This window comes from Cervus elaphus, chromosome 6 (genome assembly GCF_910594005.1).
Source record: "Cervus elaphus chromosome 6, mCerEla1.1, whole genome shotgun sequence".
Taxonomy (NCBI): Eukaryota; Metazoa; Chordata; class Mammalia; order Artiodactyla; family Cervidae; genus Cervus; species Cervus elaphus.
In genome coordinates this window covers 46,299,682-46,327,011 of record NC_057820.1, presented here as the reverse complement: position 1 = coordinate 46,327,011, position 27,330 = coordinate 46,299,682, and the positions used below count along the sequence as shown (strand labels likewise).

At 40.2% G+C, this 27,330-nt stretch overlaps 2 protein-coding genes across 19 annotated transcripts in view; one reads left to right on the top strand and one right to left on the bottom strand.

The window, feature by feature from the left end:
* Nucleotides 1–13,901, bottom strand: part of SCFD2 (sec1 family domain containing 2) — a 391,182-nt gene extending 377,281 nt beyond the window's left edge. The window contains exon 1 of the mRNA XM_043906784.1: nucleotides 12,938–13,901. Within this exon, the coding sequence (XP_043762719.1) occupies nucleotides 12,938–13,775 (838 nt within the window). The 5' untranslated portion in view covers nucleotides 13,776–13,901. The remainder of the gene's footprint in view (nucleotides 1–12,937) is intronic.
* Nucleotides 13,902–20,031: 6,130 nt separating this feature from the next.
* Nucleotides 20,032–27,330, top strand: part of FIP1L1 (factor interacting with PAPOLA and CPSF1) — a 65,899-nt gene continuing 58,600 nt past the window's right edge. For 10 of the 18 annotated variants that reach the window (XM_043906778.1, XM_043906774.1, XM_043906772.1 and 7 more), the window contains exons 1-5: nucleotides 20,036–20,332; nucleotides 21,475–21,519; nucleotides 21,623–21,662; nucleotides 24,994–25,051; nucleotides 26,080–26,183. In XM_043906778.1, coding sequence (XP_043762713.1) covers nucleotides 20,248–20,332; nucleotides 21,475–21,519; nucleotides 21,623–21,662; nucleotides 24,994–25,051; nucleotides 26,080–26,183 — 332 coding nt within the window. In that variant the 5' untranslated portion in view covers nucleotides 20,036–20,247. Of the gene's footprint in view, nucleotides 20,333–21,474; nucleotides 21,520–21,622; nucleotides 21,663–24,993; nucleotides 25,052–26,079; nucleotides 26,184–27,330 lie in introns of all 18 variants that reach the window. The other 8 variants (XM_043906777.1, XM_043906776.1, XM_043906773.1 and 5 more) reach the window with 3 other exon arrangements.

The window sequence follows — 27,330 nt, the reverse complement described above, 5'->3', positions numbered from 1 at the left end:
ACCCTTATGGCAGAAAGTGAAGAAGAACTCAAAAGCCTCTTGATGAAAGTGAAAGAGGAGAGTGGAAAAGTTGGCTTAAAGCTCAACATTCAGAAAACTAAGATCATGGCATCTGGTCCCATCACTTCATGGCAAACAGATGGGGAAACAGTGGAAACAGTGGCTGACTTTATTTTTCTGGGCTCCAAAATCACTGCAGGTGATGACTGCAGCCATGAAATTAAAAGATGCTTACTCCTTGGAAGGAAAGTTATGACCAACCTAGACAGCATATTAGAAAGCAGAGACATTACTTTGTCAACAAATATAGGTCTAGTCAAGGCTATAATTTTTCCAGGAGTCATGTATGGATGTGAGAGCTGGACTATAACAAAAGCTGAACACTGAAGAATTGATGGTTTTGAACTGTGGTGTTGGAGAAGACTCTTGAGAGTCCCTTGGACTGCAAGGTGATCCAACCAGTCCATCCTAAAGGAGATCAGTCCTGGGTGTTCACTGGGAGAACTGGTGTTGAAGCTGAAACTCCAATACTTTGGCCACCTGTTGTGAAGAGCTGACTCATTTGAAAAGACCCTGATGCTGGGAAAGATTGAAGGCAGGAGGAGAAGGGGATGACAGAGGATGAGATGGTTGGATGGCATCACTGACTCAATGGACATGGGTTTGGGTGGACTCCGGCAGTTGGTGATGGATAGGGAGGCCTGGCGTGCTGCAGTTCATGGGGTCGCAAAGAGTCGGACACGACGGAGCGACTGAACTGGACTGATTGAGACCTGATGATGTACAGATATTAACTTCCATACTAAACATTTATTATCCACTTAATTCTTAAAACAACTCTAATACATAGGTATTATTATGCTCAATGACACAGCAGAGGATTCAGTTTAAGTAACTTGCTCAAAATTATATATGCTGTAAATTACAGAGAAGGAATTCAAACACAGGAAGCAGATAACCACACTCTTTATTAAAAAAAAAAAAAAAAAAAAAACAAGCCCATACAAGTGACTTAAGACAGAACCAGTATGAGTGCTTTGAAGGGGACTTCTGCTGTTAAAGGAAAGAGTTTTTATTCCACCAGAAAAATACTTAGTTATCAGGGCTGAAAGGAACCAGATCTTATTTATGTTTTCTATGGTTTATGTTTGTCTCCCCAGCACTCAGACTATAACTTACTTATTAAATACTTGCTGAATGAATGCCTAGTGTCTATTAGGGGCCCTGAGACCCACAGGAGAGTCAAAAGTCTCTAAGTGAATCCTCTTTAACGCTGGAAAGGAGATACTAGATTACCCCACAGCATCATGAAATTCGCTTTCCAGTAGTAACCTTCTCAATAATTTAAAAACTTCTCCTCATTACCACAATAACTTTTCTGTGAACTCTGTGCCCAAATTCAGAGTCTTGCCCCTAAGTTACTCTTATCTGCCATCTGCCATTCTTTGACACATGGTACAAACAAGTTGTCTATGTGTTCTGCATTTCTTTCTTAACTTCTTTAGTGCCTACAGTCTAGCTGATACTTCTCCTCCCTATGCAAGCACAGGGGACTTTAGCAAGTCTCAATTCATTACACTGTCAGCAAATTAAAACGAAACCTTTCAGCAAATCTAGAAACTTGTCTAGAAACTCTTCGATATGAGAAGTCAACACACTTAATTTTCTTTAAGGTTCAGTAGCTAATAGCTGTTTTTGCAGAACCAAACTATTACTTACATCCTTAAAATATTATATACTAACACCCAAAATATCATAGAATATAGTTCCTGACGAATGGTTAATTGTAACCAACTCTCAGTTACTTTGCTGTTGTTTTTCAGTTGCTAAGTCGTGTCCGACCATTTACAACCTCATGGACTACAGCACGCCAGGCTTCCCTGTCCTTCACCATCTCCCAGACCTTGCTCACACTCATCCATTGAGTTAATGATGCCATCCAACCATCTCATCCTCTGTTGCCCCCTTCTCCTCTTGCCCTCAATCATTCCCAGCATCCTGGTCTTTTCCAATAAGTTGGCTCTTCACATCTTGTAGTCAAGGTATTAGAGCTTCAGCATCAGTACTTCCAATGAATATTCAGGGTTGATTTCCTTTAGGATTGACTCATTTGATCGCCTTGCTGTCCAAGGAACTCTTAAGCGTCTTCTCCAGCACCATAATTCGAAAGCATCAATTCTTTAGCACTCATTTACTTTAGTGGCAGATAATAGGTTAGGTAGTAGAATTCTTCTGGGTTATATGTATGGCAAATTATTCTTATACTTACAGTCTTAGCCTCATATTGAAGGGGAAAACATACATTTCAAAGACATTAAATCACTTTAAAGGTATGTCATTAATCAATAATGGTAATAACTAACATTTTTCCCATTATGCACCAGACACTATTCTAGGAGCTGGACGTGTTAACTTATTTTACCCTGTTATTCTCAATTCACGGATCAAGAAACTGAGACCAATAAGTTGAAACTCACCCAAAGACTTCTGACTAGGAAGGGCAGAGCGAAGGCCACTATGACTGCCATGCACGCCTGTTACACACCCTGGAGAGTGGCAGCAGCTACTGTATATTAAGGGTCTGCCTCAATCCCCTCACTCCTCACATATGTGATCCTGTGTAATATAAATGTGAGCCTGTCACATCACAGCTCAAAACCCTCCAAATTTCCCGTCATATTCAGGTTTTTAATCTAAGTCTTTAGTTTGCCCTACAATGCTTTCCTTCTGCCTATCTCTCCAACTTCATCTCCTCTCACTGCCCTCCTTGCTCGCAGGGCAAACTGAAGGAAGCCACACTGGACTCCTCAAACACATCCAGTATCTTCCCACCTCAGGTCCTTTGCACTTGCCATTCCCCGGGTGTTACGCATTCGATAGCTGGGTCTTCTGTGTTCTGTACCTGGGTCTTATATGTTCTATACCAAGGCTGTCTCACATCCTATTTCCCCTCTCCTGTCATTCTCTGATCAAACGTCACATCCTCAGAGAGGTCTTCTCTAGCTATGCTATCTAAAATGGAAACACAATCTCTTTTTAATCTCTTATCTACTGCATTAGTTATATATTGAATAAGTAAATGGATGGATGATTTTATATTTTTCCAACAGCACTTTACACTCGTTATTTCCCCCACTTACAAATGAAAAATCCCTCAAAAAGCTCAGTGAGAACCAAACAGCAGGTAAGTCACTAGGCTAAGCCTTGAATTTATTATACCAGTCTAGATCTAACACTCGCAACCTAGTCGGAGCCCTACATGGCTTCTCAATTGCTCTCATTACCTATGCTGATTTTAGACAATTTCCTCTGAACCCTAAAATAAAGATGGTGGTGGTGGTTTAGTCTCTAAGTCGTGTCCAACTCTTTCAATTCCATGGACTGTAGCCCGCCAGGCTCCTCTGTTCATGGTATTCTCCAGGCAAGAATACTGGAGTGGGTTGCCATTTCCTTCTCCAAGATAAAGATATTGGTTGGTTATTTTGCATTTTGTGGAAAACCAGATGTGGGGGGAAAGAATAAGTAACTTTTCCGAACACTAAAGCAGCACCAGAGTCCAACAACTGTGCTGAGTCTCTGAGGCTGCTAGCTTCTAGAGACCACATGAACCTCATCTCCACTATCCAGGACAAGAATAGCCTTTCTTGTGAGAGAGGTTATGAGCACAGGCTCTGGAGCAAGCTGCGAAGGTTCAAACCCCAACTCTTTGACTTACTAGCTGTGTGATCTTGGGTGAGTTCCTTAACTCCTCCATGTTTCTGTTTCCTCATCTGTAAAATGGGGATAATTATAGACGAATTGTCATAAAAATTAAAGGAATTTACCCCTTGTAGAGCAAGGCGATCAAACCAGTCAATTCTAAAGGAAATCAATCCTGAGTACTCACTGGAAAGACAGATGCTAAAACTAAAGCTCCAATACTTTGGCCACCTGATGGGAACAACGGACTCCCTAGAAAAGACTCCAAAGCTGGGAAAGATTGAGGGCAAGAGGAGAAGGGGGCAACAGAGGATGAGATGGTTGGATGGCATCACTGACTCAATGGACATGAGTCTGAGGAGACTCCTAGAGATAGGGAAGGAGAGGGAAGCCTGGCATGCTGTAGTCCATGGGGTCCCAAAGAGTTGGACACAACTTAGCGACTGAGTAACAACATATATGTACAGTGCTGAGAAAAGTAGTATGATCCCAAAGGTTAGCAATTATGAATAGTCTCAAATTTTAAGACTTTAATAAAACAATATATAACCACATCTTGAATGAACCAATAAACCCTAATCCAAGGATTAAGAACCACCCATTGGATTGGGAGTTAATCTTTAACTGGATGGATTTAATTTAAAAGTTTATATGAAACTAAAATTCAAAAGAATTGAACCAAGAAGAAATTTAATTCCCAGAGTTACTGCTCCCTCTTATCTTTTGATCTTGAACTTGTAAATAATCAACAAAGCCCTCTAGCCCATCTGAAGAACCAGAAAATACTAGAAAAAAAAGACTCAAATCTCTCTGATATTCATAAATCACGTCTACCTTTTTAATTGTCCCTTGACTCAAAATCAGAAGCCAGACCAGTCCATAGAAGTTTGTCTTTAAATCACCTATGCAAACATGTCTGAAGATACTGCAGACAAGCTTCTGTGTGGTCTAGATGTGGTAAAGGTACACAAAAATTATAGCAACAGACACTGGGGGCCTTCTCAAACAAGGAATACATGTAAATCCATGGCTGATTCATGTCAATGTATGATAAAAACCACTACAATATTGTAAAGTAATTAGCCTCCAACTAATAAAAATAAATGGAAAAAAATACAATTGCAATAACTTCTCAAACAATTACAACAAACTTCCTCTATTTTTCAGCCCAGAGAGCTTATCGACTGCTTCAGGGGAGCAAGGAATGTGTCTATCTTGTTCACCAGTATTCCTCTAGGCCTGAATAACACCTGGCACATAGCAGGCACTCAATAAATGTTTACTGGAAAAAAAAATAAACCAACTATTAGACAAAGTGACATTACTTTCAGCAAAGATGATGACAAAAAGATGAGAAGCTTCTCTATATTTGTAAGCATGACATTAACACTGTGGAGTATTTATGAACTATTGGAGGTTATTTGTGTTATTTCGGGTAGCATCAATTTTACACCTAAGAAGAATATATACATATGCATATATATCTTCTAATGGCAAAGTGTCAAGAATAGCACTCAAAATATTCAACAACAAATAACATTTTAATACACTATGTATATAAATTAACATTTAAGCCAACAACTGAAAATGGATTTTCTTTTGGTCACTATATGAAAACCGCTGTCATATGTAATTTAAATTGAAATCCATATCAGATTCAAATCATTCTGATGATTTCCAGTTACTTTTTGATTTTAAAAAATTGTTGGTGCAATCTTCTACATGCTGCAGCTATCCTTAGCTAAACAATGCCCCAATCTAAGCTGCAATTTGATGTAAGAAACTACATCAAAATTCTTGTCACAACAAATTCTTTTCTTTGTAATCTTTATTTTTTATTTATTTGGCTGCCCTAGGTGGCATGTGGGATCCACTTCCCTGACCAGAGATCAAACCCTGCACTAGGGACTCAGAATCCCCGCAACTGGACGAATAGGGAAGTCCACAACAAACTCTTAGTAACAAGTTGTGAGCTCCCCAGCTCCTTTTGCTTGCTGCAGCCAGACAGATAAATTTTAAAAAAACTAAGCATGGTGATCGGGTATATTCCTGGATGTCAGAGCCTAGATCATGGTTGGAAAGCACCTGGGCCAAAAGTAATGCCACCAACTCCACTTACCTTCCCACCCCAGCCAGTTTGGGGCCACCGTGGAGCAAAGGACACGTGTTGCTTCTCTACAATCATCACCACCATCATGAATTCCTTCTGTGGCCTCAGCACCCTCAGCACCCCCATTTTCTTAGGCCCTATCACTTGCCTCTACCAAGCAACAGTATTAAGTGAGTTATGGTCTCACCAAGTAGAGAATTTCTCTTTACTTACTAGCACAAACATTTTGGGGTTTCCCAGGTGGTTCAGTGGTAAAGAATCCACCTGCCACTGCAGGAGAGGCAAGAGACGCGGGTTCAATTCCTGGGCTGAGAAGATTCCCTGGAGGAGGACACGGCAACCCGTTCCAGTATTATTGCCTGGAGAATCTTACGGACAGAAGGGCCCAGGGGGCTGCAGTCTATGGATTTGCACAGACTGAAGTGACTGCACACACATGCACAGACGTACTTCAGTCTTTAAAAAACAAACAACACAACTGCATACCAGCTGGAAATCAGCCCTAAGAATTATCAATATGAAATTGCAACACTATCTTGAAACATCTTTGACATAAATGAACCAATGAACTGATTATCTGGAAGATAGTTTGGATGATTACCACAAACGCATCCATTAAAAAGACTTTATAAGTTATTAGGACTAGAGTAACAAATTTGTTCCAATTAGAAAGTCTACAAGCAATAAATGCTGGAGAGGCTGTGGAGAAAAGGGAACCTTCTTACACTGTTGGTGGGAATGCAAACTAGTACAGCCGCTATGGAGAACAGTGTGGAGATTTCTTAAAAAACTGGAAATAGAACTGCCATATGACCCAGCAATCCCACTCCTAGGCATACACACTGAGGAAACCAGATCTGAAAGAGACACGTGCACCCCAATGTTCATCGCAGCACTGTTTATAATAGCCAGGACATGGAAGCAACCTAGATGCCCATCAGCAGACGAATGGATAAGGAAGCTGTGGTACATATACACAATGGAATATTACTCGGCCATTAAAAAGAATTCATTTGAATCAGTTCTAATGAAATGGATGAAACTGGAGCCCATTATACAGAGTGAAGTAAGCCAGAAAGATAAAGAACATTACAGCATACTAACACATATATATGGAATTTAGAAAGATGGTAATGATAACCCTATATGCAAAATAGAAAAAGAGACACAGATGTACAGAACAGACTTTTGGACTCTGTGGGAGAAGGCGAGGGTGGGATGTTTCAAGAGAACAGCATCGAAACATGTATATTATCTAGGGTGAAACAGATCACCAGCCCAGGTTGGATGCATGAGACAAGTGCTTGGGCCTGGTGCACTGGGAAGATCCAGAGGGAGCGGATAGAGAGGGAGGTGGGAGGGGGGATCGAGATGGAGAATACATGTAAATCCATGGCTGATTCATGTCAGTGTATGACAAAACCCACTTCAATATTGTAAAGTAATTAGCCTCCAACTAATAAAAATAAATGAAAAAAAAAAAAAAAGAATCTCTCCTCCAAAATCTACCCTCTATCAATCAGCAATAATTTGATCCCTTCTGAAGGAGAGCATTATCATAATTTAAAAGTGGGATGTAGATCAGTGAAACTTTCTTGGGTACACTATGCCAAAGTCGATAGGTTTCAAACTGGGTTCCACGCCCCAGTAGAGAGATAAGTATACTGGGCCCCAGGGACAGGGTCATGCCGCCCATTCTGGCTTCTCCTGAGCCCCGCTCCCGCCAGGGCATTGCTGCTGCCACCTGCTACCCCAGGCGGGTGACCTCGCCTACTCAGGAGGTCTCAGCCAACCTGAGCTCTCCTTCCCAGGCCGGGGACGCTGTCCTCAACGCATGGACGCCACCTGGCCGAGCCCCACCTGGTGCTTTCCAAATGAACTCTTCAGGAGGAGACAGAGTCCTGATCATTTTGAATGTCCTTGGCAGAGATCTCAGGAAACTTCCCGGAGGTTCACTCACTGCTCTGCCATCACTTTGTGTTTCTCTCAGCATGCTATTGAAAACGATACTTTCACGGTTCCTCATAAGTCCTGGACATAGTAGATTGATTTTTCTTTCTCTTTTTACCTGATTGTTGTCTTGAATCTACCCAGAGAAACTTTTCTATTTGCTCCCTTTGAATAATGCCCCTTTCAAACTTGAAAGTCAACTGTCTGTAGTATCTCAGTTATTTTTGTGTTTTGTTGTACAGCTCCCTTAATTTGGTCATCTGTTAACAGTTCTCCATCAACTTAAATCCTTTTTATGAAGGACTATTGTGAATACTGGTGTCTGCACATTTCTAAAAGGTTCCCAGGTGGACAGTTCTCCTCCACGTCAGTGTAAGTCCAGTTTTTCAATCTTTGGCTAGAGGCAGTTGCTTTTGTTTAACAGGACAGTGCACATTAGGAATGTACTTAGAGCATTTAATTAGTTGATCTAAAGCCATGCTCTCCCAGTCTTTCGCATGATCTTATGGACCTAAAATGGCTCAAATACTATCATGGACCTAAATTGTCAAATTTTAGAATACTCAGAAAATGCATGCCCTGGTGTACTTCCACTTTATTTGTGAATGACTAATGATGCAACTTAGGGATCTCAGAAGTATTTTCTATCACAAAAAATGAGTACATTCACCTCACTGAATATCCAAATAACAGCAACCTTTAATTCACCTGTACATTCATCCAGTCTTTCAATAAATACTTATTGAGTACCTACTATTTTCAAGGCACTCTTCCGACTGCTAGTTAATAAATAGTTAAACAAAATGGAGCCCCTCCTCTCAGGAGCTTCCATTCAAATGTGAGGAGATAGGCAATAAACAACCAACGTTTAGAGAATGTCTCCAGAAAGTGGTCAGGGAAGGGTTGTCTGAGAAGGAAGTGAGCGAGAAAGCCATGCAGATACCTGAAGGAAGAACATTCCGAGCTGAGCTGCAGAAGGACTTCAAAGTCCCTGAGGCACTTGGCATGTTGAGGAAGCGCAAGGCAGCCAGTGTACCGAGAAAGCTGTGTGTGACGGGAGATCATTTAGGGTTGAGGTGGGCTAAGTACACACAGGCAGGTCATGTATGCTCTTGAAAAAAATGCTAAGGAAACCAGATTTGATGGAAGGACTGTGAGCAAGCAAATAAAGCATCAGTTTTATGTTCTGATGGGATTACACAAGAAACTGCATTATCTGTATATCTACTGCATTTCTTTAATATTTGTATTCATATTATTTTTTAAACTATTTGCATCCTCTACTCTGCTGTGACAAATGATGCTTTGAGACTGACTAAAATGAATCCTGATAGCTGAACATTGGATTTGGCAACATGGAGGCCACTGGTGATCTTGACAGAGGAAATTTCTGAGGAGTATTAAGGCAGGTAAAGCCTAAAAGAAGTGAAGCCAAGGGAAAACTGAGCAGAGGATGGTAGAGATAGCAAGAATAGACAAATTTTTAAGTTTGCTGTAAAATGGAGCAAAAATGAATCTGAAGTTGCAGAAGCCAGAGGGGTTAAGAAAGGAGATGTTCCATTCTGTGTGCATGCTAATGGGAAAAATCTGGTAGAAAAGACATTTTTTAAAAATTATGATCTAGGAAAGGGGGAGGATATTTGAAAGAAGTCAATCTATGAGAGGAGTGAGAAAGGAAAAGATCTAGTCTGCAAAGGAGGATAAGTTGGCACTAGATAGTAGCAGAGACAATACATCTTATTTTAATATGAAGGAAGGAGAGAGAAATACATGGCTGTAGATGTAGAAAGGTTGGTAGATTTGGTGATGGGAAGATACAGAAGCTTCCTGATGGCTCATATTTTCTCAGTGATATAAAGGTAAGAAATTTGAGGGGTAAATATGGGGAGATCAGGAGGCTTGGCAACTTAGGCCTTCCAACATACCCATATTTTCTAAATCATTCCTAATAACTTTGCTTTGGGAGCTTTCAGAGGGCAGAAGCTATGCTCTCCTTGTTTTTTTCTGGATTTAGAAGTTGTATATAAGGAAGAGATGTATATTATATAAAAAAAAAAAGTAGTTGCTATGATGCTAGATGGCCAGGACATTAAAGTTTGCCTAACTGGAGTCTTGGGGCAGGGCAGGGAGAGAAGCAATCTTGATTTATGAAATAGTATGTCATTGTGTGGATCATAACAAACTGGAAAACTCTTCAAGAGATGGGAATACCAGACCACCTGACTTGCCTCCTGAGAAATCTGTATGCAGGTCAAGAAGCAATAATTAGAACTGGACATGGAACAACAGACTGGTTCCAAACTGGGAAAGGAGTACATCAAGGCTATATACTGTCACCCTACCTATTTTACTTCTATGCAGAGTACATCCCATGTGAAATGTTGGGCTGGATGAAGCACAAGCTGGAATCAAGATTGCTGGGAGAAATATCAATAATCTCAGATGACACCACACCTATGGCAGAAAGTGAAGAGGAACTGAAGAGTCTCTTGATGAAAGTGAAAGAGGAGAGTGGAAAAGTTGGCTTAAAATTCAACATTCAGAAAACTAAGATCATGGCATCCAGTCCCATCACTTCATGGCAAATAGATGGGGAACAATGGAAAGAGTGATAGACTTTATTTTTTGGGCTCCAAAATCACTGCAAATGGTGATTTCATCCATGAAATTAAAAGATGCTTGCTCCTTGGAAGAAAAGCTATGACCAACCTAGACAGCATATTAAAAAGCAGAGACATTACTTTGCCAACAAAGGTCCATCTAGTCAAAGCTATGGTTTCTCCAGTAGTCATGTATGGATGTGGGAGTTGGACTATAAAGAAAGCTGAGCACTGAAGAAGTGATGCTTTTGAACTGTGGTGTTGGAGAAGAGTCTTGAGAGTCCCTTGGACTGCAAAGAGATCAAACCAGTCAATCCTAAAGGAAATCAGTCCTGAATATTCATTGGAAGGACTGATGTTGAAGCTGAAACTCCAATACTTGGCCACCCATTGGGAAGAACTGACTCATTGGAAAAGACCCTGATGCTGGGAAAGATTGAAGGCAGGAGGAGAAGGGGACAACAGAAGATGAGATGGTTGGATGGCATCACTGACTCAGTGGACATGAGTGTGAGCAAGCTCTGGGTATTGGTGACGGACAGGGAAGCCTGGCGTGCTGTAGTCCATGGGGTCGCAAAGAGTCAGACACAACATAGCGACTGAACTGAACATTTGAAATGTCACTTTTTGGGCAAAAAGAAATTGAAGCACAGGCGGTACACACCATGACTCAAAAACTCAAGAAGTATATACTCATCAGGTGTTTTTAATCTTCTAAGAATTCAAGGGAGTTTTAATGATTACTTTTATTTAAATCACACCTACAGGCTGACACCTGGCTTTTTAAGTCACATTATTAAGCTTACATCTCACTGTTACCATTTAGCCTACTATCTATTTTATGATCTGAAGATGAATCTTATAATCAAAATCTCAAATGCACCTATTGTGGGTTTTTTTAATTTTATTTTACTTCATTCAACATTTTTGTTAATCTACTGAAGGGAATGCTTACCAAAATCAGTTACCTGATCATTGTCCCTGAACTTGGGTGTGGCCAGCCTGTACTACCAGCAACCATACATTTACCTAATTAGAGAACAATAAAATTGACCTTTGAAAATAAATACAAAGGGCTTCTCTTGTGGCTAGGTGGCAAAGAATCCACCTGCCCATGCAGGAGACAGTGGATTCAATCCCTAATCTGCGAAGATCCCACATGCCACAGAGCAACTAAGTCCATAAGCCACAACTATCAGGCTTGTGTTTTACAGCCAGGGAACCACCAAATACTGAATCCACGTGCCACAAGCACTGAGGCCTGCAAGTCCTGTGGCTCATGCTGTGAAACAAGAGAAGCCACCACAATGAGAAGACCGAGGACTGCAACTAGAGAGGAGATCCCACTCTCCACAACGAGAGAGGCCCACACAGTGACAAAGACTCAGGACAGCCAAAAATAATAAAAATAAATTTAAAATTATTTTTTAAAAAAGATTTTAAAAAAGAAAGTAATGCTCATGACAAGTATGAGAAAGTGTTTTTCCTTCCCCTTTTTAATGGTGGGCTTCCCAAGTGGCTCAGTGGTAAATAATCTGCCTGCCAAGCAGGAGACTCAGGTTCAAATCCTGGGTCAGGAAGATCCCCTGGAGAAGGAAATGGCAACCCACCCCAGTATTCTTGCCTGGTAAATTCCATGGACAGAGGAACCTGGCAGCCTACAGTCCATGGGGTCGCAGAAGAGATGGACATGACTTGGGAACTAAACAACAACATATTAAGGGTACCATTTGTTACTTATGTGTATAAATATTATTACAATTTGGGACTACCCAATCTTCAATAGAACAAGAACTAAGAATAAATCAATGAACACTTGAAAATATTTTCTACAAGTCTATTTAGTCTCATTTTCTGGTGAAATTTAAGTTCAGCCTCATTAACACTCATGTAAAGAGATTTGAAAGTCACCTTTCTGTAATACTTTTGGGTTTTGTTATACAGTTTCCTTCAACTTGGTCATCTGGTAATAGTTCTTCAACAACTTAAAGCCTCCTTATGAAGGACTGCTGTGAATACTCATATCTGCACATTTCTAAAGGTTCCCAGGTGCACAGTTCTCCTCCATGTCAGCATAAGTCCAGTTTTTCAATCTTTGGGCTAGATGCAGTTGTTTTTGTTTAACAGGATAGTACACCTTAAGGATGCCTTTATCCATTACAGCATTTAATAAGTTGATTTTAATCGCTATTTGTTTGTCTCTAACCCCCTCTAGACCATAAACCGTGAGATCAGGGACTATGTCTATTTAGTTCTTTGTCTCCTTAACCTGACACATAGTCAAAATGTCAGTCCCTCAGTCATGTCTAACTCTTTGGGACCCCATGGACTGTAGCCTGCCAGGCTCCTCTCCAGGGATTCTCCAGACAAGAATATTGGGGTGGATAGCCATTTCCTTTTCCAGGGGATCTTCCCAACTCAGGGATCAAACCCACATCTCCTGTGTCTCCAGCGCTGCAGGCGATTCTTGGCCGCCTGAGCCACCCGGGAAGCGGCTGACACATGAAAGAGGTAAATTAATTATAGGTTGAATCATTTGGAGGGTGGTTATGAAGTCCCCACAGCCACTGCCACTCACCTGTGAGATCCAGCGTTCTGTCCACAAAGACCACTGATGCCCTGCCTGAGGCCGTCTTCCTCCTGTTCTTGGCAGGAGCAAAATTGGCCAGATCTGCAGCGATGATCCGACTGAGCGAACCTACAGCAAAGCACTCCTCTCGCACCCCTAAATGCTCACACAGGGCACTGAGCCCTGACACCAGGCACCTAATCTGCAGCAGCAGCTCGGGGGTCAGGGCAGCGGCATCCACCTCAGCCAGGCTTCCCAGCCTCCTTCTGTCAGGTCGCGCACTGTTGAGGATATGCACATCCTGGGGTAACAGTGGGAAAAGGGAAGCAAAAGCTGGAGTCAGGGCCAGGTGGGGAGCTACAGGGGCGAGTAACAACGGTATGTGCAGCACCTCGGCTGTGTAGTTCATGTTGCCCATCCACTCACACAGCTTCTCCTCCAGTTGCTCGAATACTGGCTGCTGCCCTTCCAACTCGGCTGCTGCCGCCGGCGGCACGTGATTAGCCGTAAGATGGACTGCGTGGTTCACAGCCGTGACCACCACGCAGTACTGGAAGTGACTTCGGCTGATGATGTCCCGCAGGGTCTCCACGATCCGGCCTTTCAGCAGGGAGCTCAACACAAACACTGCCTTGGGCTGCTCGGCTCCGCCACCAACTGCGGCGGGCTCGAACTCGCGCAGGTAACACGCAGGGCTCCCCACCGCCTCCAGCAACCGCGAGGACCCGCAGCCCCAGTGCAGGCTTTCCGCGCAGGCGGCGTCCAGGTAGACCACGGCCCGTTTCACTTTGGCCAGCACCTGCTCCCAGGCTTGCTGGGTAAAGGACAGCACGCCGGTAGTGTTCATTGTTGGGAATTCGCAGACTCGGGGCACCGAGTGCAGAACTTCTCGCAGAACTCACAGCTTCCGGGAATTGGGCTCCAAGAGACATTGACAGTCAACACAGTACACGTGGGGCGGCCTCTGACTTGTCCAGTGTGGCGCAAAGTAATGACGCCACGGAGCGTGATTGGCTAGTGAGGAAATCCGTCGCGGAAGAATTGTTAGGGCTGAGATGAAATGGGCGGGGCTCCGAGCCTCCAGGGTGCCAGGGTAGGTTCGTGGAAGTGGGAAGGAGCTCAAGAAATAGCTGAGGAATTTTGTCCTCCCCTCCCTCTCTGTTCAGATTATCCTTCGCTGCTCCTTGAGAAATCTGAGGACTGATAAAACCTAATTTGAAATATGATGTTTTTCATGGACCTGAACACATCTCTTTAAACGTACAGCCACTTTGCCCAAATTAAGAGCGGCCAGAGAAGATTAAAAACAACCAACTACTGTGAGGTTTTATTGTTTATAGATTACTATCCCATACATTATTGGTCACAAACCTGTAATACACATACCAGTTTCGCTTTCACTTTCTCTACCTTCCTTCCCTCCTCTCATTGGCACTAAACCTTGACCTGCTTCAAAATTCGAGAATCCAGCCCTTTCTCCTCATTCATCCATCTTTGTTCTCACTGCCTTAATCCACCGTCGTCACTCAACTGGACAATAGCAGTGACCTCTCCCATCGTTTCCCCGTTTTCCAGCTCTTCACCCTTTGATTCACTTTTCTTCCTAGTAAACTAAGCTTGTTCAGCCATTTTTCTGCTTAAAACCTCTCCTAGCCCAATTGCCTACAGATCCAGCCAACGCATTATAATGGCACCAGAAACGTTCACAATTTTTCAATTTCTCTCCAGCCACTCCTAGCTTAGAACATTAAATGCCTGCACAATGAAGTCAACAGATTGAGCCCAGATTGCATTATAGGTTCAGTTTGTTCAATCACTATTTATTAAGCACTTATTGTGATCACTGAGCTAGGCTCCAAAACAGTAGCTAATAAGATATATTACATGATCCATGAAAAATATACACCTCTGCTAAGTACTTGCCATATCATGGAGTAAGTTTTAAGATACTTGTTTTCCTTAACATATCTGTTCTACTAGATGGGGCACTAGAAGCTTGGCTTCCCCAGCACTAGAAAATAACAGGTATTAAATAAATGTTGAATAAATGTTTGTTGAATTCATATCAGTATAATAAATAGTACATTCAACCAACTTTTAATGCATATGTACAATATTCCATACATTGTGTTGGGCACTGAAGATATAGATAGAAGCCATCCACAGCCTTGCCTTCAAAATAACCTGAAGTAAAAGGACTCAAAATAACCTGAAGTAAAAGGTTTGGCGAAAGTTTTACTTTCGTTTTAGGTGCAAAGAATTCATTAACAAAAGAAACCACTTATTAAACACAAAATAAACAATTTTTAATATTTAAGAGTTAATATTTAACTTAATTTCAATATAGAATCATTAAAAGAAAAGAAATAGAAACAATAGAGAGAGTAATGGCATAAACATCACCAAGTTGGGTCAAAACCTGCATCCCGTCTTGAACAGCACTGGGAAGTCCTGAGTAACAGCAATCTGGAGTCCCATTAGGGGAAAGGGTCCTAGGCGGTGCGTCCACTCCATGGTTGAGACTTCAGATTGCAGTTTGGGGGGTGGAGGCGGGCTCCCATTTATAATCCCAGGCTGAAAACTAATATCATCATCAGTTGCAGGCGCTACTTGAGCCCCAGGGGCTCAAGAAATTCTAAGACCCACTCCCTTTCTTATCGAAGTTGCTGCTTGACTTGCTGGTAACAGCTGGTGTACTTGCAGGCAGACTCATAGTCCAGGCAGGGTGCAGGCAGGTCGAAAGCTGGTCAGAGGCCTGTTGTCCTACTTTCTGAAGCCTGAACAAGACTTTTCATTTCCCTAACACACACAAGTAAAGCAAGCAAATGCAATAAAACATTACAGAAGCATTTTTTATTTTAAAGTTTGAGCTATAAAGTGGGAAAAATAAATTCTAAGCAAAGGAAAAAGGGAAGTGGTCAGAAGAAGTTTCATACAGGACATAAGTTTTTATTTGTCTTCAAAGAAAACCAGGTGTTAACCAGGTGTACGGGATGAGGAAGGGCATTCCTGGCAGCCCAAGCAAAGAAGGAAGCATAAACAAAGCTACAGAATTAGGAAAACTTACAGTATGTTCTTTGGAGCTACAAATGGTTTACTGTGGCTTGAGTGTCTTCTTTAAAGAGAGGCCCATGAAGAAATAGAAGCTAGGATATAGAAAAGAATGGACTATATTAGAGTGAGTCTTATTTCCATATTCTAAATAGTAGCAGCCAATGGGGAGCTATTAAAGTACAATCTTCTCTTGGTAACCCTATGCTAGAAGTTTGGTTCCAGTACAGCCCCCGCCCCGACATCTTACAAATAACAAAATCCCATATGCTCATCTCTTATATAAAATGGTGTAATATTTGCATACAACCTACGTACTGTGCACTTTAAATCAGGTTTAGGTTACTTGAAATGTCTAATACAATGTAAGTGCTATGTAAATGTTTGTAAATACAAGCTAAGTAAATAGTTGTTGGTATACGGCAAATACAGGTTCTGCTTTTTGAAACTTTCTGATTTTCTTTTCAATTATTTTCCATCCAAAGTCCATGGATGTGGAACCCACCAATATGGAGGACCTGAAGGTATTTTTAGGAGCAGAAACATTTATTCACATCTTCAGTTTAAGGGAAAAAATACTCTAAATGGAAAATAATTTGAATGGAGTAAGATTTAGGGCAGGAAGGGCAGCTAGAAAAAAGCAACAGCAACACCTCTGGAAAACAGTACATAAGAATACTACTAATAAAGGTAGTAGATAGCCTGGGATTTATGAAGAGATGTTAAGAAGATAGAGACAAAATCCAGGTGACTGGATTGACAAAGGAAGAGGCAGAGGGAAAATCACAGATTAATGGTCAGCTTTCTATTTGGGTAACTAGTAAGTGGCAGTCACAAAGATGTGGAAAAGCAGATTGAAGAATAACTATACTGAATTTGATTGGGACATGTTTTTGTTTCTGTTTTTTTAACTGTGGCAAAATATATGAAATTTACCATCTTAACCATTTTTAAGTGCACAGTTCAGTATTTTCAGTTTTCCAACCAATATTCAGAACGTATTTGTCTGCTGAAACTGAAACTCTATTAACAATTCTCTAATCCCCCCACCCAAGCAACCACCATTCTACTTTCTGTTTCTAGGAGTGACTATTCTAGGTCCCTTATATAAATTCAATTATATAATATTTATCTTTTTGTGACTGACTTATTTCAGTTAGTAATATCCTTAAAGTTTCTCCATGTTATACCATGTGCCAGAATTTCCTTTTTTTTAAAGGCTGAATAATATCTCCCTGCCTTTTCATACTGTTCATACAAATAGATGGGGGAACATCTACATACAAATATACAAACATACAAATAGATGGAGAGATTTTATTTTCTTGGGCTCCAAAATCACTGCAGATGGTGACTGCAACCATGAAATTAAGAGATGCTTGCTCCTTGGAAGAAAAGCTATGACCAATCTAGACTGCATATTAAAAAGCAGAGACATTACTTTGCCAACAAAGGTCCATCTAGTCAAAGCTATGGTCTTTTCAATAGTCACGTATGGATGTGACAGTTGGACTATAAAGAAAGCTGAGTACCGAAGAAGTGATGCTTTTGAACTGTGGTGATGGACAGATCTCTGAGCAACATTTCTGGATCTGCAGAAGAAGGGAAGGCAGTGAGGGAATAATTTTGATGTTATAATTTTGATAAAGGCATAATTTTATATAACATCTTCAAGCTACCTATCTTTCAAGTCTCCCCTGGTAGGAGACAAAGATACCTTTAACCAAGGAAGTGTATCCAGGCAAAGAACTCAGTTTGCAAGCAAGAAAGGAAGTGATATTTTAAAGAGTAGTTATTAGTGATTTATGGGCTTCTCTGCTTGTGAAAATTTGTATTTTCAAAGCTTAGCTCAACTGCTACCTCCACCATGAAGGTGATTCTGATATATTGATTATTATTTATCAGTTCTTCAGTTCAGTTTAACTAATGCCTTGAAAGAAAAGCTCATTTCAGGCAGCTGAAAGGATAAAGAGGCTCCTTAGCAAATGGCAGTTTGCCTCCCATGAAACTATCAAAGGTTGTTACAGACTTATTGAATGGTAAAATAGATAAATAGACAGGACTGTGAGTGATCGCCTTATGAAACTCTCAAGCAGAATGTAAAATCTTTATTTCATTAGCAGAGGCTAAGATCTCCTTAGTGCTAGGCACAACACCAGGAATTAGAATGACACATAAGATGATGCCCTTTTAGAGAGACGACATGGTGAAAAATCTTAGGAAAATAGATACGTAGTTAAATAATCACTACACGATGTGACAGACACATGCCACTGAATCGGCACAGTGTACAGAAAGGAGTGTTTAGCTCTGCACTATCCACTCCAGAATAACTCTGATCTCATCTGTATATCCTCATCCTCCAGCCCTCCTCCCACTCCAGCTATATTCTGGGTTCCTTGAATGCCCCAAGTATGCTTCTGCCTCATGGTCTTTGCACACGCTATTCTCTCCATCTGCTAAGGATTCTCCCAGAAATTCACCAGTTTCCTTCTTTTCCTTCAGGTCTCTACTCTTCTACGGCTTCATTAGAGTGGCCTTTCCTACCATATAACATGACGTCTCATCCCTCGTCATCAGTTTTCTCTGGGTCCCCCTTTCCTGTCTATTCTATCATCCTTATCACCATTTGACATACTGTACATTTATCTGTTTATTATCTTTCTCATTAGAATGAAAGCTTCATGAGAGGAAGGACTTTGTTTTACTCACAGCTGAATTTACATAGTTTAGAAGTGTCTTCAGAACTTGGTAGGCCCTCCGTATTTATAGGATAAAGAAATGCGGTTCAGGAAAGACTTTAAAAAGTTGATTGTATCTCAACAGACTTCAGAAATATGCAAGGGATTAACCTCTCCAGATAAGGGAGACTGATAATAGCAATACAGGAACATTCAATGGTGCACACAACCATGCGAAATCTTCAGGGAGGTCTAACTCTTCGCGGCCTTACCCTGTAGCCTGCCAACTTCATCTGTCCATGAGATTCTCTAGGCAAGAATACTGGAGTGGGCTGCCATGCCCTCTTCCAGGAGATCTTCCCTACCCAGTAATGGAACCTGTGTCTCTTTACCACTGAGCCTGCGGAGAGGTCCAATATTTAACGGTAACGAGGATAAAAGCCACATGACTTAAATAACATAAGATGGGGTGGCACTGGTGGTATAAAAACATTTTATTCTTCTATTAAGACCCAGTTTTCCCTTGTAGGAGAGTTAATTTTTCACCACCCTTCCGACTTTCTCAAAAAACTGAGCGCTCTTTAACGGTGGGGGTGGAGGGCTGTGTTTTACTCATATTTTTATCTCCCAAGTTCTTAAACAGCATATATTCAATAACTGTTAAAAAAAAAAAAGGAAAAAATATCATAAAGCACTTAAGAAATGGACAGTTTGATATACACGAGCACGGAAAAGATCTTCAAGACATTGCTGAGGAAAAAAAGGCAAACAAAAGAAGTACACAATAATATGTACAGTTCTGCACACTTTAAGGCTCATTAATCTCAGGTTCTTCCACAACAATATACTTGAAACAACTATGTATAAAATTTCATAATGCTGCGCATGAAACAGAAAAACAAGACCTACGTCTGGAAAGGAGGGTGGTGGATGAGGTCTTTTTGACAAGGAGAACGCATTCTTCATTTTTTGGTTTGCCTTTTGTTTACTGTTAAAACTATTTTTCAAGAAAGTGCGCATGAATTAGATTTCTTCTCTAATGAGAAACAGGGACTGACAGGATAACGATTTTATATCACTTCTTATACAAATGAAAAATGAAACGCCTTTCGGAAGATTTAGAAAAACAAATCAAAACCGGTAGAGAAGACAACGCAGAAAGTAACAAGGCTGTACGCTCCAGCGGTAGAAAGACAAGTCGCCAGAGCCGAGATTGGGGGAGGGGAATCTGAGCCAACGTAGAGCGTCACTGGAGAAAGCCACGCTGAAAGGCCGGCGGGATCCCGTGGGGGGCGGGGCCAGCCACGGTGCGCATGCGCACCCAGACTCAGGTGGCCGCCGCCGCGGAAGTGAAGCCACCTAGAGACGCCGCGCCGCTTGGGTGCTGCTGCGCGTGCGCGGGCGGAGCGGCGCCGGAGTCGTCTGCTTTGCCGCCTCCGCGGCTGTCTGCCCTGGATTTCAGTCTCGTGCTTCCTTCGTCCGCTCGCCGGCGGGTTCGCGCCCCTCTCGAGCCCCTGGTCAGCGAGGCAGGGGAAGGGGTTGGAGGGGGCTGTTGATCACCGCCCTTAAGTTGTGCTCGGGGCGGCCATGTCGGCCGGCGAGGTCGAGCGCCTAGTGTCGGAGCTGAGCGGCGGGACCGGAGGGGATGAGGAGGAAGAGTGGCTCTATGGCGGTACGGAACTTCCTGTCCCTTCTCTCTCTCCCGGGTTCTCTCAGGCTTCCCCTCCCGACCCGCAAACTGCCGGCATCCCGGGCCCCTCACGCCGCCGCCTGCGGCCTTCCGTGCGGAGCTTCTCCGGCCTGCCTTAGGCCGAGCGCGGCGTGCGCGTTCCCCGCCCCCCTCCGCCTCCTCCCGCCCAGCCCACGCCCCCAACGCGCAAAGAGCCAGCGGCTGCCGGGCCCGGCTGGGCCGGGGTCGCGGGGTCGGAACCCAGCCTCGCTCTCCTCCGCGCCCGGGCTTCTCGGCCGCCTCGCCTCTGCACTCTTTCACTTGTTTCTTGTATCGATTCTGAGCCTTGTTGGCGTGTTTGTTGTTGCCCTTTGACTGTAGGATGCCCTTTTTGTCCCACAAACAGTCGTTTTGTAATAATAGCTGAATAAAGTTGATGCTGTAAAACTAACGTCTTGTTTCTTGATGGTCAGTTTGTGTGGAATGCACCTGCAAGGGTACCTCCTTGTCTGAAAGTCGTGCTTTAAAAATAATTAATTAAAAGAGTGAGAGAAAGAGATGGAATACATTATGGCCCATAAAGAAAATCCCGAATGTCTCCTGTATTAAGGTGAAATTTTTCTTTTTTAAGAGACTGCGCTTTAACCCACATAGAAGTACCTCATGTCCCTTAGGCTTATGGTTTTCAGTATCATCTCGTGTATCTATCTTTTCCACAAAATGAATTTACTGCATCTTTCACTTCCCCGTTGAGAGTTATTTGACATTTGTTTTTTAACTTCCATGAAGTCACAGTCCCTTTTCGTCTGTTAGCAGCGCTAAGTTTGCAAGTTAATGTTTGTGAAGTGCCTAAAAGGCATATTCTCGATTGTGTTCAGAGTAGTCTAGTAAAAGTGCATGTTTGGGCACCTTGCCGCTCCTTGACGTGACTTTGACAGATTTTGATTTTGGTAAACTTGTAAAATACATTACCTTTGGTGCAAGATTTAGTATTAGTACTCTTTGAGATGTAACTGTGTAGGGTTTCTTTTAGAAAGATCTAGAAATCTTTAATCCTTAAAAGTTGGTTTTTTAATTTACTTTTCATTAAAAGCATAATCTTGTTAAGTCGTTATAAGGTGATCTAACTCTGGATGTGCTTATAGGCCCATGGGACGTGCATGTGCACAGTGATTTGGCAAAGGACCTAGGTTAGTGCTTGTGATGATCCCTTCAGATTTTCATAATAACGGTTTCTTTAAGAGTGATTTGTTTGTTAATCTTATTTATTTATGTATGTATTTTTTTTGGTAGATGAAAATGAAGTTGAAAGGCCAGAAGAAGAAAATGCCAGGTTAGTGAAATTTCTTGTTGATACTTAACAAAGATTGTGTGGTACAGTGGTCCTGTCAACAGACTTGTCAAAATTATTTCATTGTAATCATTGGCTTGAATGAGATTGGAAGACACTGAGTCCTTTATGGTTTATTACTATTTCAGGATGTATCTTATACCAATTCTGTTTCTTAATAGCCTAGGGGACAAAAAGGTTTTGAGGTAAGGGTTTGAATATTTTTCATATTAAGTAACTTCATAACCTTAAGTGAGCTCAGTAGTGGAATATACAGGATAACCATTACACTACTAAGGAAAAAAGGTTTAAATTTTTAAAAAATAAAGGATTATTTGGGTAACTACTTTGACAACTTAACAACTTAAGTATTTCAAATTTAAAATTAAAAGTGGAATTAATGAATTTGTTATAAGATTGAAAGCATTTGTTACATTATTAAAAAGTCTGAGTGTCATTTATTGAACATATCAGGGAGCCAGAAACTTACCCTCAATTTGAAATAGCTCATGGATACAAGTACATGGATACACGCTGACATTACTCTGACCAGATTCCTTAGTGTCTTACAATGGGGGAGGCATGATTGCAAAAAGGACTTTTAAAGAATATTTGGGTTTAAAAAGAGGAGAAAATGCCACTTCACACCCACTAGGATGGCTGTAATCAAAAGACAGGTAGTAACAGGTGCTCCTGAAAATACAGAGAAATTGTAACTCTGATGGTGGAGTTGTAAATGGTGCAGCTACTATGGAAAACTGTCTAATAGTTCCTCTAAAGGTTAAAATGTAGAGCTGCCACATGTTCGTGATCCAGGAATTCTACTCCTAGATACATTCTTTAGAGAAATTAAAACACACATCACAAAAAGTTTTATGTGAATGTTCATAGATAGCAACATTATTCATAATAGCCAAATATGAAAGTAACCCAAATGTCCATTAAATGATGAATGAACAGATTTAGAAAAGTGGTATATTCATAAGTTGAAATACTGTTTGCCAATAAAGAAAAACAAAGTACCGATATGTATTAGAATACAGGTGAACCTTAAAAGCATTATGCTTAGTGAAAGAAGCCAGCCACAGAGGACTAAGTACTGCGTTTCTAATTATATTAAGTGTACACAGTAGGTAAATACAAAGAGACAGAAAGTAGTTAGTAGTTACCGGGGTAGAAAAAAAATGGAGACCAACCAAATCTGTAAGATTTCTTTTTGGGATGATGGAAATGTAATTAGATAACAGTATTTTGTCTTCATACTTAAAAATCTTCTGGTTGTATGCTTCAGATGAGTAGATTGTATGGTATATGAATTGTATCTCTGCTGTTATTTTTTTAAAAGTGAATGAAGGGAAGAAGTGAGAAATGGAAACAGCTTAGGGGGTGTTGAACTTATTCTTCGCTTAAAAATACCCCTATTTTGGACGTATCTTTTTTTTTTTTATTAACTCAGTACTGTATCATCTGAAATCTTGCTATTTAATTTTGAAATGGATATATCCAAACCAGTTCCTAACCCTGATCTCAATAAATCACAAAGTTAGGATTTGTGTAGTGTACAGTGATGAAGGTAATATTACTTCCTATCCTCTTTTTCAGTTGGTCCAGAAATTAAGGATAATAACATGATTTTGTGAACTAATTTTTATTTTATTTTGTTAATATGAGTTCTTGGCTACCATTCTTTTTTTTTTTTTTTTTTTGGCTACCATTCTTGAAGTTTATTTTCTGATTTCTTACTTCCTCAATACACAGCCTGATTAAATTGATTGGAGAGGAAGCCCTCTCCCTCCCTTGTCATTGTCAAAATATCTACATGTTCCTTATTAGCACTTTATTTGGAAAGCTGTTTATGTCATCCAAAGTAAAAGATCTATCTTTAAAATTTTATTTTTCTAGAGAAAGCTTATAATTTTACCACATTTCTAGCATTTTAGTGGTGATAGAGAATAAAAGCTTGTCTGTTGGGCACGAGCACCTGACAAACCTGTGTTCTGGTATTCAGAGTGGTACATATTACATTGCCCTAAATGAGCGAGCTCCTGCTGTTAGTTTTCCCCAGATTCTTTGTGACTAAAAAAGTGACTAACCCATCCTTGAAATTGTCATTAACCATTGCATTGTGCGATCTCTGACATGTTGCATTGATCCAAGTTTCGGTTAAATATACTGTTTTGTGACATTAAAAGAACAAGCCCAGCTGGTTTCTGAGAAATGTACTGAATAGTTATAGTTGCATATTTTTTTCCTTGGGCCAGTGTAGAATAATGAAAATTTAACAGATAAATTGTCAGGTTTTACCCTTCATTTTGCTTTATTTGGAGATTGTATTATGAAAAAAAAAAAACACTTCAGAGATTTAATTGATTCCTATAGAAACTGTTTGACAAAAAGTGAAGTTTAGAAGAGATTAGCAGGAATTCAGTGAAAAGAGCTTTGAACTGTATCAACATCTGGACGTTTTTCCTAGAAATGCTTTACCTAAATAATTGTGAGTTGCCTTGTACCTGAGTTTATTTATCTGTAAAATGAGGTTAATGGTTAATTTCTACTATAAAAATTATAATTGTTAAAAATATAAAAAACCAATTGCATTACACTACTGGGACTTTGACTTCATGGATAATGGTCATATGCTGTCTCGTGAAAATAAGAGTGTTTATTATTGTTTAGCAATTTTGTTATAACAGGGCAAATTCAAGTTAATAACTAGCCTTAAAAAAGTATTTTTGTCATGTGTGAAAATTACATCTGGAGCTCTTCACTGCCAAACTGGAAGGCAGTCTTAAATGAAAATTAACTTTTTTTTTTTAATCTTAAAATTTGTTTTTTATTTGACAAAGGACATATATCCAATAAGGTGAAACTATAGAATGAGGAAGAAGCTTGTGTGTTAACTGAATACTGGGTTAAAATGATCATACTACCCATCTGAGTTCCTTTGGCACCAGGGAAAAGAGGAAACTGTTGCATAGACCTTGGCCGTTCCTACAGTAACTCAATGTTCAAGGTAGTTTTAGGGTAAATAAGATTAAGTATGATGCATATTTTAAAAATGTAAAAAACTCAAATTGTTCCCCACCATCAAACTGCAAATTTGGCATCATTAACAAACTGTGGATGCAATTCCATTTTACTTACAGTGTTGAATGTACATGTTGTGTATAGGCATTAGGAATAGCAGAGTAAGACAAGTGATTTTTACCATCTTTTTTCTTATCCAACGGAGACAGTAATTTCAAGAAACTATCAGACATAGCTTAAAAATACTACAGTGCTCCATCCTTCAGAAAAGTAATACAAAGCGTGTGCTTGTTTTTGTTGCTTGTAGTGCCAATCCTCCATCTGGAATTGAAGATGAAACTCCTGAAAATGGCGTACCTAAACCGGTAACACAAGGCTTTGAGATCTGGTTACTTCTCTGTTCAAAATCTTTATCTGTAGTTTCCCGTTCACCTAGGAAAAAACCCCAAATTTAGCATTACTTGCAGTATTTTGCATGAGAATTAGTGGGAGGAAACTCTAGATGAAATGGAGCATTTACAAAGTCTTAATGTTTATTGCTTTAATAAAGAGCAGTTTATTATTAATAGCCTAGTTTTTTCAAAGCAAACACTGAGTCTTGCAACCCAAGTTTATCAAGTGTTTTTAGCAGATATATCTATTTTATTTATATATATATATGTGTGTGTGTATGACAGTCTGACCTCATGCCTGTTAAAAGTGATCATTTGCAGGTGAACAAATCATTGGTCTTAGGAATATTTTAACATGCTTTAATCCTATAAAAAAGAAATTGTATTCTGCTAGCTCGAACTTGTATACAAAAAACTTAGCCTATGAGTTCTACTTTTTAATTTTACTGTTATGTGACTAAGCACAAAAAAGCCTTTTAGAGTCAAAATAAAACCTTTGTGTATGGCCCAACTTTTACTCATAGAAACAAAGTATTCCCTCAGTCATTTGCGTGCAGGGCCTCTACTGTGTGTAAATGATTGTCAGGAGTAAATGAACTGTTTTTTAACTGTGGTGATTTTAACCATGACTCTGTGACCCTTAAAAATTATTTTCCTTTTACCTTCATGTTCTTTCTGTTAAGAATTCCTCAAATTTTCTTAAGTTTGTCTTCTAGATATTTTAGTATGTTGCCTTAGATCTTTTTTTAAGAGCAACAGTTCTTAATAGGAAGAATACATGTGGTGTTATTTACAAAAAGACAATGATGAGAAAAACTTTTACTTAACATCGTTATCCTTTTGTCATGTAAAACGTCAGAGTTGTAAATGAGTTGCAATAGGCAGCAGCACTATAACTTTTTCCTTAAAAGGAGCTCAAAAAATGCAAAGCAGTTACCTTTTCCATCTCAAATGTTGAAATGGATTAATGAGTGCGTTTTGTGGTGGTTTTTTTGGTGTAGAAAGTGACTGAGACTGAAGATGATAGTGACAGCGACAGTGATGATGATGAGGACGATGTTCACGTCACTATAGGAGACATTAAAACAGGAGCACCACAGTATGGGTGAGTTATTATTAAGTAACAGTTGTATGTGCTTAAATCAAAGGCAGTGTGCCTGTATCAGGCAAGTAGTGATTGATTCCATTGTTTTTACAATTTTTCCATCTGACCAGGATATGAATTCTTATTAAAATTTCATCTGATAAATTGCTAAGACAGGTACAAGTTCTTGTCACAAGGAAAAAAAAATGTTTGTAACTATCTGTGGTGATGGATGTTAACTAAACTTACTGTAATCGTTGTGACAATTTATACATATATCAAATCATTCTGTTGTAAACCTAAAGTTAATACAGTATTATATGTCAGTTATAGGGCTTCCCAGGTGGCACTAGTGGTAAAGAACTCGCCTGCTAATGCAGGAGACATAAGAGACACGGATTTGATCCCTAGGTCGGGAAGATCCCCTGGAGGAGGGCATGGCAACCCACTCAAGTATTCTTGCCTGGAAAATCCCAGAGGAGCCTGGAGGGCTATGGTCTATAGGGTCACAAAGAGTCAAGATACAACTGAAGCGACTTGGCACGCATATGTGCATCTAGTTACATCTCATGATGTAAAGGGATTTCAGAATGAAATTTTTTTCCTTAAATATAAAGTTAGGTAAACTTGTGTGGAAGAAGCAGTTTTTTATTCTTGAAGTGTTTTTACAAATTAATTGAGTGCCACAGATTCTTTAATTAGAATTAGAAAACCTTAAATTGTTGTTTGCATCTATATTGTTTTTAACATTTTATTACTTTTCCAGACCTGAGTTTAGGTTCTTTAATTTTTTTGTTCAATAAAAACAATACCCAAAGTCCACTTTTTTGCTTTTTATAGTGTATTTTTCAAGTGGTTAATAATCCTGAGAGCTGTTCATGCCAATATCTTGTCTCAGGGTCTATAGTCTGTAAAGCTGAATCAAGTGAATGGACTGCTGAGGAATAAAGTATGGATTGTGATTTTGTTATGGTGGTAGAGTAAGAGTTGACATTTTTTTCTGTGCTTTTCAGTTTGGGTGTATACTGTGGTACCATTGCATTGGAAACAAACTTTTCATTAATTGCGCTATGGTTTATTAGGCAGTCTTATCTGAAATGGAACAATATATACATAAATACTTTTGAATATTTTACCTAGTAGAGAAATTTTTTGAAGTTGTTTCAGG